Below are 15,714 nucleotides of genomic sequence, written 5' to 3'. Positions count from 1 at the left end.
TGGACTATTTGGTTGTGGTCCGGCTAAAAGAGCTAGAGACACAAGGTCACCGGGTAAGTGAGTTGATTTAGCTCTTACTTAAATTATTTGACTTATTTATACTCATTAACCTTTAAATTTATTTTATTATAGTTGAATGGTGGTCACTAATTGATAGTGAAACACCAAACTTGCAAAAGTTTGCCATGAAAGTATTAAGCCTAACTTGTAGCTCATCCGGATGTGAGCGAAATTGGAGTGTGTTTGAACACGTAAGTAAAAAAATTATATCCTAATTTCCATATTATATTATTATCAATATCTATTAGTTAATATTTGTAACTTATGTGTAGATTCATTCCAAGAAGAGGAATAGGCTTGCACTATCGCGTCTCAATGATCTAGTGTACATTAAGTACAATAGAACATTGAAACGTCGTTATGATGCTCGTGATCTCATTGATCCAATTCGCTTGGATAACATTGATGATTCAAATGAATGGTTAGTTGGATGCCCCGAAGATCAAGAAGATGAACTAGTATATGAGGATGATGATCTTACTTGGGGTAGTGTTGCTACGGCAATTGGAGCTGATGAGAGTATCTATCATCTTAGGGGACTTTCTTCAAGATCAAGAGCACTTGACAAGGGCAAAGGAGTAGAAACTTCATCTACAAGTTCAACTTCAAGTAGGACTCGGACACTAATTGATGAAGACTACGAGGAGGAAGAAGATGAGGAGCAATATAATGATGTAGAGGATGTTGATCTTCAAGAATTGGATAGTTTTGAAGAAGAATAGACTTTTAGAGTTCTAGTATTATCTTTTGAATTATTGGGTCTTTAAAGTTCTAGACTTTTAGTATCTACTTTTTGTTTTTGAATTGAAATATTTGCTAATATATGTTATTGCTATTGAGATTTTGGATATTTATATATGCAATTAAATATTTTTAATTTTTGGTATTAATTGGCGCCTTGATTCAAAAAGGCGATCGCCTCGCCGCTCGCCTCGCCGCGTGGCGAGGCAGGCCCTTGTCGCCTTTTGTCGCCTCTCGCCGTCCAAAACACTGCGTTTAGGTGCAGGGTGGATGTGGAGGCTTGCCTCCGAAGTCTTGTGTGTTAAGAAGGTGCCACTGAAACTTAAAGGCAAGTTATACATAGTGGTGTTTAGACCAACTATGTTGTATTGGCAGAATGATAGCTAGCCAAGAACTCCCACAATCATAAGATAAAAGTTGCGGTAATGAGGATGTTGAGATAGATGTGTGGGCATACTCGGAGAGATAGTATTAGAAGTGAAGATATTTGGGACAAGGTGGAAATAGCCCCGGTGGAGGATAAGATGCGAGAAGCAAAACTGAGATGGTTTGTACATGTGAAGAGAAAAGGAACATATTCCCCAGCGAAGAGGTGTGAGAGGTTGACTATGGATGGATTCAAGGGAGGAACAAATAGTCCGAAGAAGTATAAGGGAGAGGTGATTAGATAGAGCATGAAGAGGTTACAATTACCGAGAAAACAGCCTTAGATAGGAGGTTATGAAGGTCAAGAATTAGGGTAGAAAGTTAATAAATAGTTGGGTGTCATCTTGTTTTTCCTTACATACTAGTTAATTATAGTATTACTCTTGTAGTTTCTTGTCTTTCTATTTCTGCTACTACATGTTTCTTGTACTTCAATTATCATAGTATTTTGTTGTAGTTACTACACCTTTTCAGAGTGTTTTGTCATGCTCTCTACAGTATTTTTCCATGGCTTGTCCACTTTGTCATTTTTTTTCAATCTACTTTAAATTGCTTTTCCATGAGTCAAGGGTCTTATCAAAAACCACCTTTGTACTTCCGAAGATAGGGGTAACGCCTACGTGCAATCTACCCTTTCCACTGAATATTATGTTGTTGTTGGTAATCTAATACTCCCTCCGCTCTATATTTATGGTATTTTAAGCCTGGACACACCCCTTTAAGAAATCACTTACTCATAGAGATAAGAAGTGATTGCACCTTGATTAAATAATTTTACTTTAATACGATTTCTTGGTTAGGTAAAAATTCACTTATTTAAGTGTAAATTTGGAAAAGAACTATTAATAACTTCTTGATTATGTTAAAAACTATCTATTTTGGACTAAATGTAAAAGCTAAAAATACTATAATATGGATAGGAGGAAGTAAGGGGCAAGAAAAGATACACAAAAAATTACTACAATATCGATATACACCAATTACAAAGGACCACGCAGGAATGAACTTTAAAAAAAAAGAATTGAGTGCAAAAATTGGGAATAAGCGAGGAAAAGGCAATGGCACACAACCACGTGTAGCAGTTTGATATCATTCATTTGGAATACGTAATTACAACATAAAGATGCAAAGCATTAAACATATCGAGACTTAGCTAAAAGAACAACAAAAGTTTCACCTTAGCAGTAAGTTCCAAAGATTTGCGGTAAAGGTCATTAGAGGGATCCTGCATTCAGAGTAACAAAAAACTAAGCTACTTGCAACAGTAAAGCACACATACATTTGGAATGTCTGTTGAGAAAGATATACCGCATCAAGTGCCTGCTGAAAGAACTCAGCTGCTTTTTCAAAGTAAAAAGCAGCTTCATCATTATCAGGAATTAAAAAACCATGTGAAGTATGGGCATTTCCCAAACACCAAAGCACATCATGCTTCTTTTTAGGGTTCAAAGTCAATGCCTCCTCCAACTTTGAGGTTGCATCTGCCAAGTTAATTCCCCAAATAAACGACAACAAATACACACTTCATCAGCCTCTTAGAATTTCAAAAACTCAAAGAACAAGAACAGCAAACAAAAGAAAGAACATTTTTTTGGCACACTATAGGTTAAATTAGAAATTTAACTAACCGATCCTAAAAAAATCTAATTTATAACAAACTATTTAATCAAGTCCCGAAATTCAAGCAACTCAATACCAGAAATCATTTGTTTCGATTCGGCTCCCTGCTGGTACTGTGATAGATCCAGCAATGCACGTGCCCACCTCGTCAAGTTCTGCATGCATCATCACATAACAAAAACAACAAACTCGTTTATTCAACAAAGCATCGAAGATCAAATTAAACGCAAAAACACATCAAAGATCTGAAATCCAATTAGAACGATAAAACAGAAACGATAAATGAAGAGAAAGAGGAGATACGGACATCAGCATCAAGGGGATTCTCAGCATAGGAGGTTTCAGCACTCATCCGAGCGCGTTCGAAAAAGAGGAGACGATCGAATTCCTTTTGCATCTCCATTGCTGAGGTGCTTCGATTCGATTTTAGGGTTCTAGTTAAATTCTATTTTAGGGTTCTAGTTAAAAAATGGTCGGTCCCAGTTCAAGTTGTACTGCTATAACCTTTGTGACACGTCATTAGTTTGAGAAAATATTGTGGGCTTTTGAATTCTGGGCTTTTAGTAAATCGGAATCCATTCTATTGGGCTACGAAGAAATTTAGGCGAAAATGCCATATATAGCCCATTTTAGGACTACTAATTAATAAGGGGAAAATTAGCAATTAAGTCATAATATCTAACATAATTAGTCAAAATAACAACACTTTAAAATATTTATTTAAAACGGCAGAATGACAATATTTTTATAAAATAATATGTATTCAGATTTTAGTATTTTAAATTAATTTTATTTATGGAAAGAGTCCTATATTAGACCAAATTATATACCAATAATCGTTTAAAGTGAAAAAAATAAATTAAACCAATACCATTAACCTTTTTTCACCACCATTCACGTTTCTTCCCCAACTTTCACGTTTCTTTCACACCTTTCATGTTTCAAGTTTATCTTTCTTCAAGGTGTTAAATTGTTGTTCATCAAGAAATTTTCTTTATTGTTAAACGAAATCTCTTTATTAATTCAAGCAGATTACTCGGTTGGCAAGGTATTTTCCATTATCAATTTTGATTTTTTTTATTTGATTTTTAAATCACTGATTCTATACATTACGGATTTTCAGTCAAATTTTTCAATTTTTATGTGATTTTGTTTAAATATTCATCATATATTTATTATGTTCAATTTTTTTTGTTGATTTTCTTTTAATTTTTCTAGATTTTGTTAGATTCTAGAAAATTCATATATATGTTTATTTTGTTTGATATTTAATACATTTTAAAATTTGATAATATCGAAATTTGCTTTTAGGGTTTTAGATTTTGGGGAAAGTATCTGATTGTCTACAATGATTGATTCAATCAGAATTACTAGAGGTATACCAAATAATATTCAAAATTTTGGGGAATTTCCCTCATTTGATTTGTGTATTACCCAAAGGTTGCATTGTATTTCAATCTCAATTAGTATACCAACATGTTTGCATTTCTTTCTTAATCTGTACTCATCCTAACTGTATGCTAACAATTTTGTATTTTATTGGGTATTCATTCTGTATTTCAATCTCGATTTATATGTGAGCAAGTTTGTATTTCTCTTTTGTTTTGTATTCAACCTAATTGTATACCAACAAGTTTTGTATTTTATGTGCCTACTTTACCTTTCAAAGTCACTTTGTATTTCATATGAAGAGAGTATTTAATTTGTATTCACAACTTTATATTCAATCTCACTTTGTATTTATAACTTTGTATTTTCATCTCACTTTTGTATTCATATATTGTTGTATTCAACATATAGTTCATGATCGATTAGTTACATTAACTTAATGGGATACAAATTATTGTATGCATTCAAATAGAAAAAACAGCTACTAAACTAAAAAAAAACCAATTTCATTCGTTATACATCATAATTTGGATACAAAACATCCGAAAAAAGCTATAAATCCCAATGCATACAAAGATTTCACAGATTCAATCAAGAAAAAAAAATAACACTCTTGTACTCGACATATACGAATATTTCATCCAAATAAATAAAAAAATCGAACAAAATACCTGATTGTTTTTCGATTGTTCACTAGATGCGACAAATTTATAGTTGTCAATTTTGAAAAATTTTGTTTCAAAAATATGTCATATTCAACTTGAAGAAGTTTTGAAAGTTATTAGATGAATGATTCGAAAGACAAACTAAATTATTTTAATTTTTTTTTATGTTCTTAAGAGAAAGCAAAAAAACGCTCGACGGAAAGATGGCTATTTATACTCTTTTCAAAACGTAACTGATTTGTATTTAAAATCTTTTTTGCCTTTTTGAATTTTTTTGTCCCATGATTTTCTCTCTTATGTTATTAATTATATGTATTCTTTCAAATTAATCAAAATAAAATAAATACATAACTAATCCCTTAACAAACTAAAATAATAACATTTTTAATAAATAATGAAACTGTTGCTAAGGAGTCCCACTAAAAGCTAAAATATTGTTGTTTTAAAAATTTTCCCATTAATAAGAGCTGAAATGTCTCTCTTTAGGCCACTACTACACTCCTGATGAAATTATATTGACTTTTATCCATTTTTTTTATTTGACTTCATGACATATTATATAGTTTAAGACAAAGACATAATCGCGCGGTGCGGCATATATTATTCATGCATGTTCCGTGAATGGCGGTGCATATTTTCATGCACTAACAACTTCACTAATACTAAGGAGTTGATTGATAATTATTGCACAAAAGAATAAAAATGACACAAAAAAATTTCCACAAATACGTTAAATAATCAAAAAAATTGTCCAATTTGTCTTTCTAGTGGGACATGCAACACATCTTTTCAACCATAAATACTCTTTCGTTCTTGATTAGAGCTTTTAGGGCATCTCCAATCCTATCCTCTATTTTACCCTCCAAATATAGAGTTTTCTATTTTTCAGACAACTAACTCCAACCCAATTACTCTCTAAAAAAGAATCATTTTCTCTCACCTCAATATTATATTATTATTTCTATTTCATTTTTATTTTCTAATTTCATAATAGAAATCATTCTTTCTTTTTTGCAAATAATCACCCCATAATCTATATAATCTTCGTGTAATATAAATTTTATTCTTTTCAAAACTTTCATTAAATATAAAATTATATTTTATTCTAAATTTCTAAATAAAATAAATTACAACAAATATTATGAATAATACATACTAACAACAATTCAAATAAAGGTGGAATCATTGATGAAATACAATTACATAATAAATAATGCATTATCATAAAATTTAGTTTTAAATTTTAGATTAATACTCGACTTTCAAGACTATTACGTTGCTCCCATAATGCTTTATTAATGCATTACGGAGTTCAAAATGAGTAATGTTTTGTCCATATTTTTTTATGTGTAGCTAAAAATTGTTTAAATTAACAATTTCATCTTGTATCCAATTATTTCGTGTACTAGTTTACTTCCCCTGTTTCACTTTGAATTATTGTAAAAAGTATTTTCATGTTCATTAAAAAGTGTAGTTTAATAATTTATCACTATAACATAAAAGTAGATTGTTTGAACTATCATGTAGATTTTGTGTACTCTTCATAGTGAAAAATAATTATAATTTTAAATTAAATATTTAAAGTGACAATTTTAAAAAAAAATATTATTTATTCGGGATGAAAATAGTATACTTATCAATAGTATGTTTTTTTAGATGTTATATTACTTAGAAAATAATTCAACTTGGCGGTGGTCCGCCCAGTCATAAATCAAGCAAGTCAATATCCTTAGAGGTAGTCCAACTACATAAGAATCGAAATACACAAGAATTTTAACATAGTTTCTCAGACTACATGGTTTAATTCTTTTACCCAAGCAAAGGGTCTGTCAAGAAGCTAATACATACTTTTATTGAGCCCATGTGTCTGATAGTTCTAACCGGGTATGAGGCGCCCTACTTATCAAACTCAATTTCGGGCTAAAAACCACGGCTCATCAAACGGAGTCACAAAGACAAAGCCAATAAAAGTAGTACTAGATCCGACTGTACCTCAATCTCAGAACCAAGTCGAGAAGCCATACTAAAATTCTTCTATATTTAAATAAAATGTAGATCCGTTCATGGCCTATATAAAAGAGAAATTAGTTATCCGGCATAGATATAAATTTTTAGCCGGACATAGTCACAGCTTCCAGATCGGAGATATAAAAAGATTTAAAAATAAAAGAAGAGAATTAAATTACCTTGTAATAATGGCCAACATGGCCGATGAGAAATATCAACAACTTTATTTACTTCCGGCGAACCTCCGGCAAATCGAGAGCTTTACAAACTAAGAGAAACAAACAACTTAAAAAAAACGTTAATGAAGAGAGAGTGTTGCTCCTCAGGCTCGTTTTCAACATGTACTGCCATTAACAATGTTTCTCCTTCTTTATTCTCAGCAAAATTTAACTTTTCTTCCTTCTCGTTAGGTAGCCTTGTATGACATTTAGAACGATAATGACCAAATTTATGGTAGCGATAACATTCTATCTTGGATTTAGCAAAAGCTCTCCCTCTACTTTTGTCGTAGTCATCATTGGCTCTAAAATTTATGTTACCATACTTGCTGCCTCCATCTCTATTTCCTCGATCTCCTCTCCCTCTACCTCTACCCATTCCTCTACAATTGGAAGAAATAAAAGTAGACGCATTCAAGACTTGCTCATCAGAAGTTGAATGTTGATTCATCTTATGCTCGTGCACCAATAAGGGGCTTTGCAATTCGTCAAGCGATAACTCATCTATATCTTTTGACTCATCAATGGAGCAAACAACATAATCATACTTCGGCATCAAAAAGCGTAATATCTTCTCAACAATTGTGATATTGTTCATCTTCTCACTATGGAATTGCATTTTGTTGTCAATTTCCATTGTTCTAGCGCAGTAACTTATTATGGACTCTCTTTCCTTCATCTGCAAGGTCTCGAAATCCCTTCTTAAGGCTTGAAGTTGTGCGCGCTTTACTCTAGCAGTGCCTTGATGTTTCTTTTTCATGGAGTCCCATATATCTTTAGAAGTTTCTTTGCAAAGAATAGTTTCTCAGATAGGACATTCAATAGACTGAAAAAGGTAATTTTTTGCTTTCAAATCTTTTAGCTTGCTCGCTTCAAACTCAGTCGTTTGAGCATTCGTTAAGGTTTTGCCTTCCGCCGGAGCGCTGGTACCAACCTCCACAACTGGCCAATATTCCTTTGACCTTAAAATTTTTTCCATCAACATGCTCCAATGGTCATAGTGATCATCAAAACGTGGAATAGTTGCTTGCATGTAATTGCTCTCTGAAGCCATAACTTATGGTTTATTTCTCTATTTTTCTTCTTTTTCTTTTTTTATAATCTAGTCTGGCGATGATACCACTGGTAGAAAAAAAAGAACAGAGAATAGATGGAGTAGAGCAGAGGCAGTATGTGAAGAAGAAATTTTCTGACTATTTTGTTACGCTGCCTGCAACAGTCCTTTTATAAAACAAATACATTGCAGAAAAACTGAAGCTAAAAATTAGGAACTACTACACCAAGATTTTATCCTAAAAACTTGACAACAACCCACATTTAAACTTCTTCCTAAAGACTAGGACAAACATAACGGTAGATATTTTATTCCTAACATAACTTATTAAAACTAACACTGCCTCCATCCTGATTTATGTGACACTCTTTCCTTTTTAGTCATTTCCGAAAAGAATGGCATATTTCCATTTTAGTAACAACCATTTCAATCTTCCTATTTCACCCTTAATGAAATGATTTATAGCCACAAAGTTTCTATGACTTATTTCAAATGACAAGTTTCAAAAGTCTACCCTTTTCTCTTAAACTCCATGCCTAGTCATTAGTCAAACACCTTCACATAAATTGGGGTACATTGGGGTGGAGGGAGTAGTAATTTAACTTTGGATGCACCACATGTTTATCCCATTCTCTTCAAAATCACTTGTTAGTACTCCTCTTCAGGTTGTTTACTAGTAACCATTCAGTCTGGTTTATGTGTTTATGCCAGGACTCGATGTTGTTCGGACCGACAGGACACTTGTCTTTTATGAGAAACAGGAGAATCTATCCAAGCTTTGGGATATTCTGTCTGTTTATGCTTGGTTTGACAAAGATATCAATTATTGTGAAGGTGGGTTGTCATACTATCTTCTTGATATGAAATTGTGTACATTATAGCTTCTCTTTGATCTGATAATTGAACCTTATTTAGCTTCTTTGATCCAGTCAAATGCATATACGCTCTAGTTTTTGGACGACAGGGGCACCAATGTCCCAAAAGTATGACGGAGGGTATCTGCATACCATTTACGATAGTTCAGGAGTATATTTATCCTTTTTCCTATTAGAATATAGAAACTGCATAAAACAAATTTAGTAGTAGAAGGTACAATAATTGAGGATTTAAAATATTTAGAAGATATATGAAAAAACAGATTTAAAGAGAAACCTTTGACTTTCTAAATATATGGAGTAGTAATAATGTGGAACACAATAATTTTTTGACCACATGTCGTAGAGGGGACGGGGATTATTTTAAGACGTTATTTTCTGTCTCAAATTTTTAGTTACATTGTATTATTTTTCAATTAGTGTACTCAGACTGATTATATAGTGTGTAATATATACTCTATATTATTAATTTGACAATTTTTTTAAAACCTGCAGTGGTTGAGCCTGTGCGTCTGGATCTGCTCTTGGCAACTTTGTGGATTTTCGATATCATCCTCCTCCGTCACGGCAACCGTGACGGAGAACTTGTTGGCATTTGCAAATGCCAAACAAACATAACAGAAGAGCAGCAACAAGTGAAATCTTCCCCATGACAACAATATAATTAATCAGATGTGTTTAAATTATTTATTTTTTTGCAAGTGCTTGTGATGGTGAAGTAGTCGATTTTAAAGGTCTATTTATAGCTGATTGAATGGTTTGCATGTTAAATACGTGTTGCATCACTGCAAATTATGTAGATGAAAAAATAAAAGTTATCATCACAAGAAAAAGTAATTAAACGTGGGTGGTTTTTACCTTCCGTGTGTCAATTTTAACATGCAAATGCTGCCGAAAAAGTTCTTTGTTTGTGCTAAGAATTTCTGCGTCCGAAAATAGATGGGAATTTGATTTCCTTATATGGATTTGTATGGTCCTTCCTTCATAAGTTAGGTTTTGGCCTTTTGGGGTTAAAACAGACTCAAGATCCATCTTTACATGGTATTAGAGTTAGACCTTTCACAATTATTTGTTTACTGATATTGGATTCCCATATTATTGTGTCCACACTCCCATTAACGATTTATCGATGTTGGGCCCCATATTATGGTGTCTACGCTCCAGTTAAGGAGGAGTTAACTATTTTTCGATGTTGGGCCTCCATATTATAATGTTCACGCTTCATTTAACGAGGTATGAGCGTGTGTAAGAGTGTTAAGAAATTATAGTGTTCAAGCTCCAATTAACAAGGATTTAACGATTTACCGACGTAGGGCCTCTATATTATAGTGTTCACGTTTCAGTTAACGAGGTCTGAATGTGCGGCAGAGTGTTAAGAAAATATAGTGTTCACGCTTGAGTTAATGAGGTCTGGGTGCACGAAGGAGTGTTAAGAAATTATAGTGTTCACACTTTAGTTAACGAGGTCCGATTGTACGATGAAATGTTAAGAATTCCCACATCAGAAAAGGGATGATAATTTGATCTTCTTATATAAACTTGAACAATCCTCCCCTCATAAGCTACTTTTTAAGTTGAGTTAGGTTCAAAATCTATCTTTAGCGGCAAATTCACAATTAGTTAAAATGCACATGAGCATTAAGACTAAAATTAATTAACAAGCATATAAAACAAGTCTCAAGTCTCTTTCATTACCCATAAGATAAAACCAAATTAACTCTGGCTTACTTACCATACATACACACGATGGTGTGTTCATTATTATAGTACTTTCAACGTAATTTTTATACTGATCGAGCTTCTATATCAATTAGAAGCTACATTGAGTAGGCTGAATGTTACACATACGCGGAATATAACGAGCTTTCCCTAACATGCGTTGCGCCTCTTCGCCTTGTCTACCGCAATCCTGCATCACCATTTTCTTAAGCGCTGGGCATCGGCATTGAGTGTCCATGTTCCTCAATTCTTGGCAACATTGTTGGAGATGTTCTTGTGCTTGGTTGATCTCATGATCGTCATCTGTTACCATGCTCAACTCGTCGTTAAAGTGTTGGTGGCTTCTTGAAATGTACATCCTGAAATCAGTAACGTACGTAGAATTTTATATTAACGTGTGGAAATTTGACTTATTGTTATGAATGGACTTTTAAGAAAATTTGAGTCGATATTATAACTAAGTTTTATGTTTGTGTGAAGGCGTTATTATGTGTCATTGGTCTATTTTGTAAAACGTGGTATAAATTCTAAAATGAAATTTATATATTTGTAAATTACGTAAAAAGTACTATAAGTCATAATAATTGATAATTCAAAATATTTAATAGATATATGAAAATTTATAGTAAAAAATAGACTTGTTTGAATCTCAAAATCTAAAATGTGTCACATAATGAGACAAAGGAAGTAGCTTGTTTGGTCGATTAGTAACACTAATAGCAGTACTTATGGAAAAAAGTACTTTTCAAAAGAAACCATTTATATTTAGCTAATCAATTTGACAACATTTATGAGCAACAATGATATATGAACCAAATTTCTAAAAACTTATTTTTCAAAAGAGCACGTTAACTTCTTTAAAAACTATTTTTCTTTTTAACTTTTGAAAACAACGTTTACGTATAGTTAAATAGTTTTTACCTGCAGTGGTTAAGTTTCTGACTCTGAATCTGCTCTTGACAACTTTGTGGATTGTCAATATTGTCCTCCGTCACGGCCACCATGACGGAGAACGCGTTAGCATTTGCAAATGCTAACAAGCACAATAGAAGAACAACAACAAGTGAAATCTTCCCCATGACTAATTATTTTTGGTAATTAATTGCAATTTGCAAATGCTTGTGATGGTGAAATTAGTGGATTTTAAGGGTGTATTTATAGCTGATTGGATGGTTTGCATGTTAAGTACGTGTTGAGTGAAAGGCTAATTAGGTAGATGAAAAAAATTAATTAATGTTAATCATCAAAAGAAAAAGTAATTAAACGTGGCTGGTTGTAACCTTCCGTGTGTCAACTTTAACATGCAAATGATGCCGAAAAAGCTCTTTGTTCGGATTCGCAATCAATAAGGGTGGGGTTACAGTATCAGGTACGCGTTCAGATAAATTTAATAATAATTTATATTTATATTAGTGAATATGTATAAATATTTAATTACAAACGTGTAATAACTATAACGAGCTATATGTTTAATGATAAGTTTAGAAATTCATAATGTAAATTTGGATTCGCGCTTAAAAGTTTCATATTGGAGGGTAATCTCTCCCTAACAAAGGCCAGTTCGCACCTGTACTTATACAAATTCAATAAATACGTAGAAATATTTATTCCGCTTTTGTTTAGCAATGCTTTTGCAAATTGATTTTATTTTTATTTTTGTAAAATTAATGTTCTAAAATAATATAAATTGTGACTCGACTTAAAACAAGTTGAAATTTTTTACTTGGGCTATATATGGAGTATACTATATACTGTATTATTGTTTAATAGGCTATATATTACTAAATACTATGTACTATTGTTTATTATTAATACTGGAATTAGTGATGGATAAAAATTTCATAGATAAATATAAAAAATCTCATGCTAATTCTATTTAGCTACGTATTAGCAATAAATTATAAGAAAATTCAATTAGCTAATTAAGAGTTATTTAACTACTAATTAGCTGGGAATTACTGACAAATTTCATAGCTAATTCCGCGTTTTAGAGTAATGATAGTTAGTATAATCAAACTCTAAAGCATATCATCCACCTTTTGAACTTTCCTTTTTTTAAAAAAAAAATTGAGTCAACACAAATTAACCAGCTATATCTCATCACCCAAAGTTAATTAATAAACATGAAAAAAGATGGACTTTTCATTTGAATATAAATTTAAAGAGATATAAACAAAGCTATGATCATACAACATTTTTTTCTTTCTTTCTTCATTTTGCTGTCACAACTTGATTACATTACTCTTCAACTTCAAATCTCAATGTAATGGTACCTTGTAATAATATATATAAATAGAAATGTGACCATTTTAAAAATGTACCACGTAAAATGGGACAGAAGGAGAGTAGTATAAGCTAGCGCACCACAAAGTATATTAAAGCAATAATTTAAGTTATATATACCGTCATGTTGAGTGATGATCAGTGTAACCAATCTGTCAAAAGAAGGAAAGTTAAGAGGGCAAGCAAAACTGCTGGTAAAACACCAAATTTGGTTTTGAATGCTGCAGTGTTTTTAGGAAACTCTGGTGGAAGCGCGCATTCTTCCCCATTGAAGAACACCTTAGAAGGGAATCCATCGCCACCATCGACGTTAATATGTGGTGTATTCTTCTTCAAAAATGAAATAATTGATTGTTGTTTTCCAGGTACTCTTGGATCCTTATTAGGATTAGTCCCATTAACCTCTCCAACCAAGAATTTCAAACCAGGTAAACCTTGCATAAATATAGTGTTGCTCTTTTCTTTAGGTAACTTTGTACCGTTAAATGAGTACACGTTTTCATAGCCATTAGCTACATCTTTCTTCATTTGGATCGCGGAAAACCAGTTTTCAAACGCGTTGTTTCCCCAGTTGAAGAGCGTTATACGCGCAGTCCATCCTGTCTTGTAGTTACTATCAACATGCCAATTGATGCTCACTCCACAATTATCAGGACAAGGTAGTTTCTTAGGCATAGGACCAAGATGTTTGATATTGCTCCAAGCTTTCGCCATTAGGTCCCTATTTTCAAAAGGGACGAGTAGCGCTTCTGGAGGGAGAAGTAGTGGCTTTTTGTTCGCGTCACATTTAGACGTCTGTTCACAGCCACAAGCACAAGTGTTGCAGGGGATAACAGATTCAGCATAATAAGCTGAGAAAGAAACACAACATTTGGCTGCTTTGGGCTTAGGACGAGTAATGTTACAAGTAATTTGCCAGCTAGCAACAGCAGTAGCAATTCCGATTCCTTTAGGATCCGGGAATGCTGATGGATCAATTCTGACTGGCGGTCCACATGTATAAGACGGGTTAATTGTTCCCACGATTTTCCAGTTTTGAGGTGGATTTAACGCGGTTCTGTTTAAATCAGGGGGAAGTTTGAAAACTTCCATCTGGAAAATGGACCTTGCTTCTGTTTCATTCATGATAGGTGACAAAAGAGTTCCGTTTCTGCAACAATAAGGCAACTTCCCAATTTTGTCATCGTTTGCTTTCTCCTTGGGTAAATCGGAAATGATTGGTTTCTTTTGGCAATTTATCACAGGAGTGAAATCGAAATCCTTGTAATATTGTCCTTGTGGTCCGTAAATACACTCAGAAGGATCTATTTTGTGAGTATGCGCACCTTTAATGGTGTTAATGAACTCGTTCCTCATCCACTCCCACGTTAAGTTCCAATGATCAAGACGACCCAAAGGATTAAGATTGTCAATTGTGACTTGAGCTTGGTACCTATTCGCGAATGCTGATAGAACATCGTAAGTTATGGAGAGGTCTCCATAACGACGAGGCATGAACTTGGTGATCACCTTCTTGGGCTTGAATTTAGGATCCCTCTTGCAGCAAACATGCATGTAAGTTTCTGCAAAAGAGTTAACTATCAGTATAATCTACACATAAACATCGAAATCATTAGTTATGCTCGAACACCAAATTGAACACAAGTATACATTTGTTAATTTGATGTAAACACCTGATGCAGGTAAGTGTTAGACATACGTACTATAGCGCTTAGGAGCAGGGCATTTGTATCCTTCATTGACGAGCTTGATTGTTGAAGGCATTGGATTTGTTTTCTCTTTAAGACCAAATTGCGTCCCCTTAATATTGATTTGAGCTGACATCTGAGTAAAATCACCGGCGGTATCAATCGCCGTTTTCAAATCGGATTGTGGATACCCAGCCAATGTTGTACCATTTTTACCCACTCGTACCGGAAATCCATCGCCGTCAATTGCAACCGCACCGTCCGCCGATACTAAAAGCTCTTTATGCTGAAATCCGACGAAAACTTGCCATGATTTCAGCTCAAAAGTTCCTGCATTCAACACCGTTAACATGGACTTAAATGACCATCCCTGTGCAGATACATTCTTCACTAATGGATATATCTTTTCTCGTCCATCGAAATTATAGGTAATGAAGATTCCATCGCAAGTCTCTTGCTCCGGTGGCGGTGCTGCCGGTTTTTCCTCTCCGCCGTAATCCTGCCCGTTACATGTTTGACAATTGTACGCAAACAAAACTAATAAGACCCAAGAGATATTCCTCCATGGAATTTGCATTCCTTTAATTATGGAGGAATATATCTGGGCTTTTTTAAAAATGATTTTGTTTGCGTATTTCGGATCACATTCACGGGAATGATGAAAGCAGAAGAGACCGGTGATCAATGACCACCAGCTAATGCCGTTGTGTGAAATGACACAACGGCGTGGGGGTGGTAAGGGAAAAATGGACGAAAATGGAGAGAAGAAAAACAGAGATAATAATAAAGAGAAGATTGTAAGACCTTTTCAACTTTGCTCTCTTCCTCTAATTTTAGCTATTATTGCGGAGAACACATAGAAATGTAATAAAAACTTCGATGGATGCTAAGTTTTATTGGCTATGTTAATCATATTTACGGAGAGAAATTGACTTGGCAATATATATCTTTGGCATAATACATAAACAT

At 33.5% G+C, this 15,714-nt stretch overlaps 3 protein-coding genes across 3 annotated transcripts in view; 1 reads left to right on the top strand and 2 right to left on the bottom strand.

Annotated features, from left to right (window-relative positions):
• Positions 1-3,321, bottom strand: part of LOC102604719 (mitochondrial import receptor subunit TOM20-like) — a 10,010-nt gene extending 6,689 nt beyond the window's left edge. The window contains exons 1-4 of the mRNA XM_006365973.2: positions 3,155-3,321; positions 2,924-3,002; positions 2,536-2,708; positions 2,405-2,452 (exon numbers count right to left, since the gene is read on the bottom strand). Of these exons, the coding sequence (XP_006366035.1) occupies positions 2,405-2,452; positions 2,536-2,708; positions 2,924-3,002; positions 3,155-3,250 (396 nt within the window). The 5' untranslated portion in view covers positions 3,251-3,321. The remainder of the gene's footprint in view (positions 1-2,404; positions 2,453-2,535; positions 2,709-2,923; positions 3,003-3,154) is intronic.
• Positions 7-2,398, top strand: LOC102604385 (uncharacterized). The gene is made up of 2 exons (XM_006365972.2): positions 7-251; positions 333-2,398. Exons 1-2 carry the CDS (start codon positions 186-188, stop codon positions 780-782), a joined length of 516 nt encoding a protein of 171 aa, XP_006366034.1. The 5' UTR covers positions 7-185; the 3' UTR covers positions 783-2,398.
• Positions 3,322-13,165: 9,844 nt separating the features above from the next.
• Positions 13,166-15,362, bottom strand: LOC102604049 (COBRA-like protein 10). The gene is made up of 2 exons (XM_006365971.2): positions 14,761-15,362; positions 13,166-14,619 (listed from the first exon to the last, which is right to left on the bottom strand). The coding sequence occupies exons 1-2, from the start codon at positions 15,320-15,322 to the stop codon at positions 13,196-13,198; spliced, it is 1,986 nt and encodes a 661-aa protein (XP_006366033.1). The 5' UTR covers positions 15,323-15,362; the 3' UTR covers positions 13,166-13,195.
• Between the last annotated feature and the right edge of the window lie 352 nt (positions 15,363-15,714).

This window comes from Solanum tuberosum, unplaced genomic scaffold, assembly GCF_000226075.1.
Source record: "Solanum tuberosum cultivar DM 1-3 516 R44 unplaced genomic scaffold, SolTub_3.0 scf00591, whole genome shotgun sequence".
Lineage (NCBI taxonomy): Eukaryota > Viridiplantae > Streptophyta > Magnoliopsida > Solanales > Solanaceae > Solanum > Solanum tuberosum.
The sequence above is the reverse complement of the archived record's forward strand: the minus strand, read 5'-3'. Positions and strand labels throughout refer to the sequence as shown.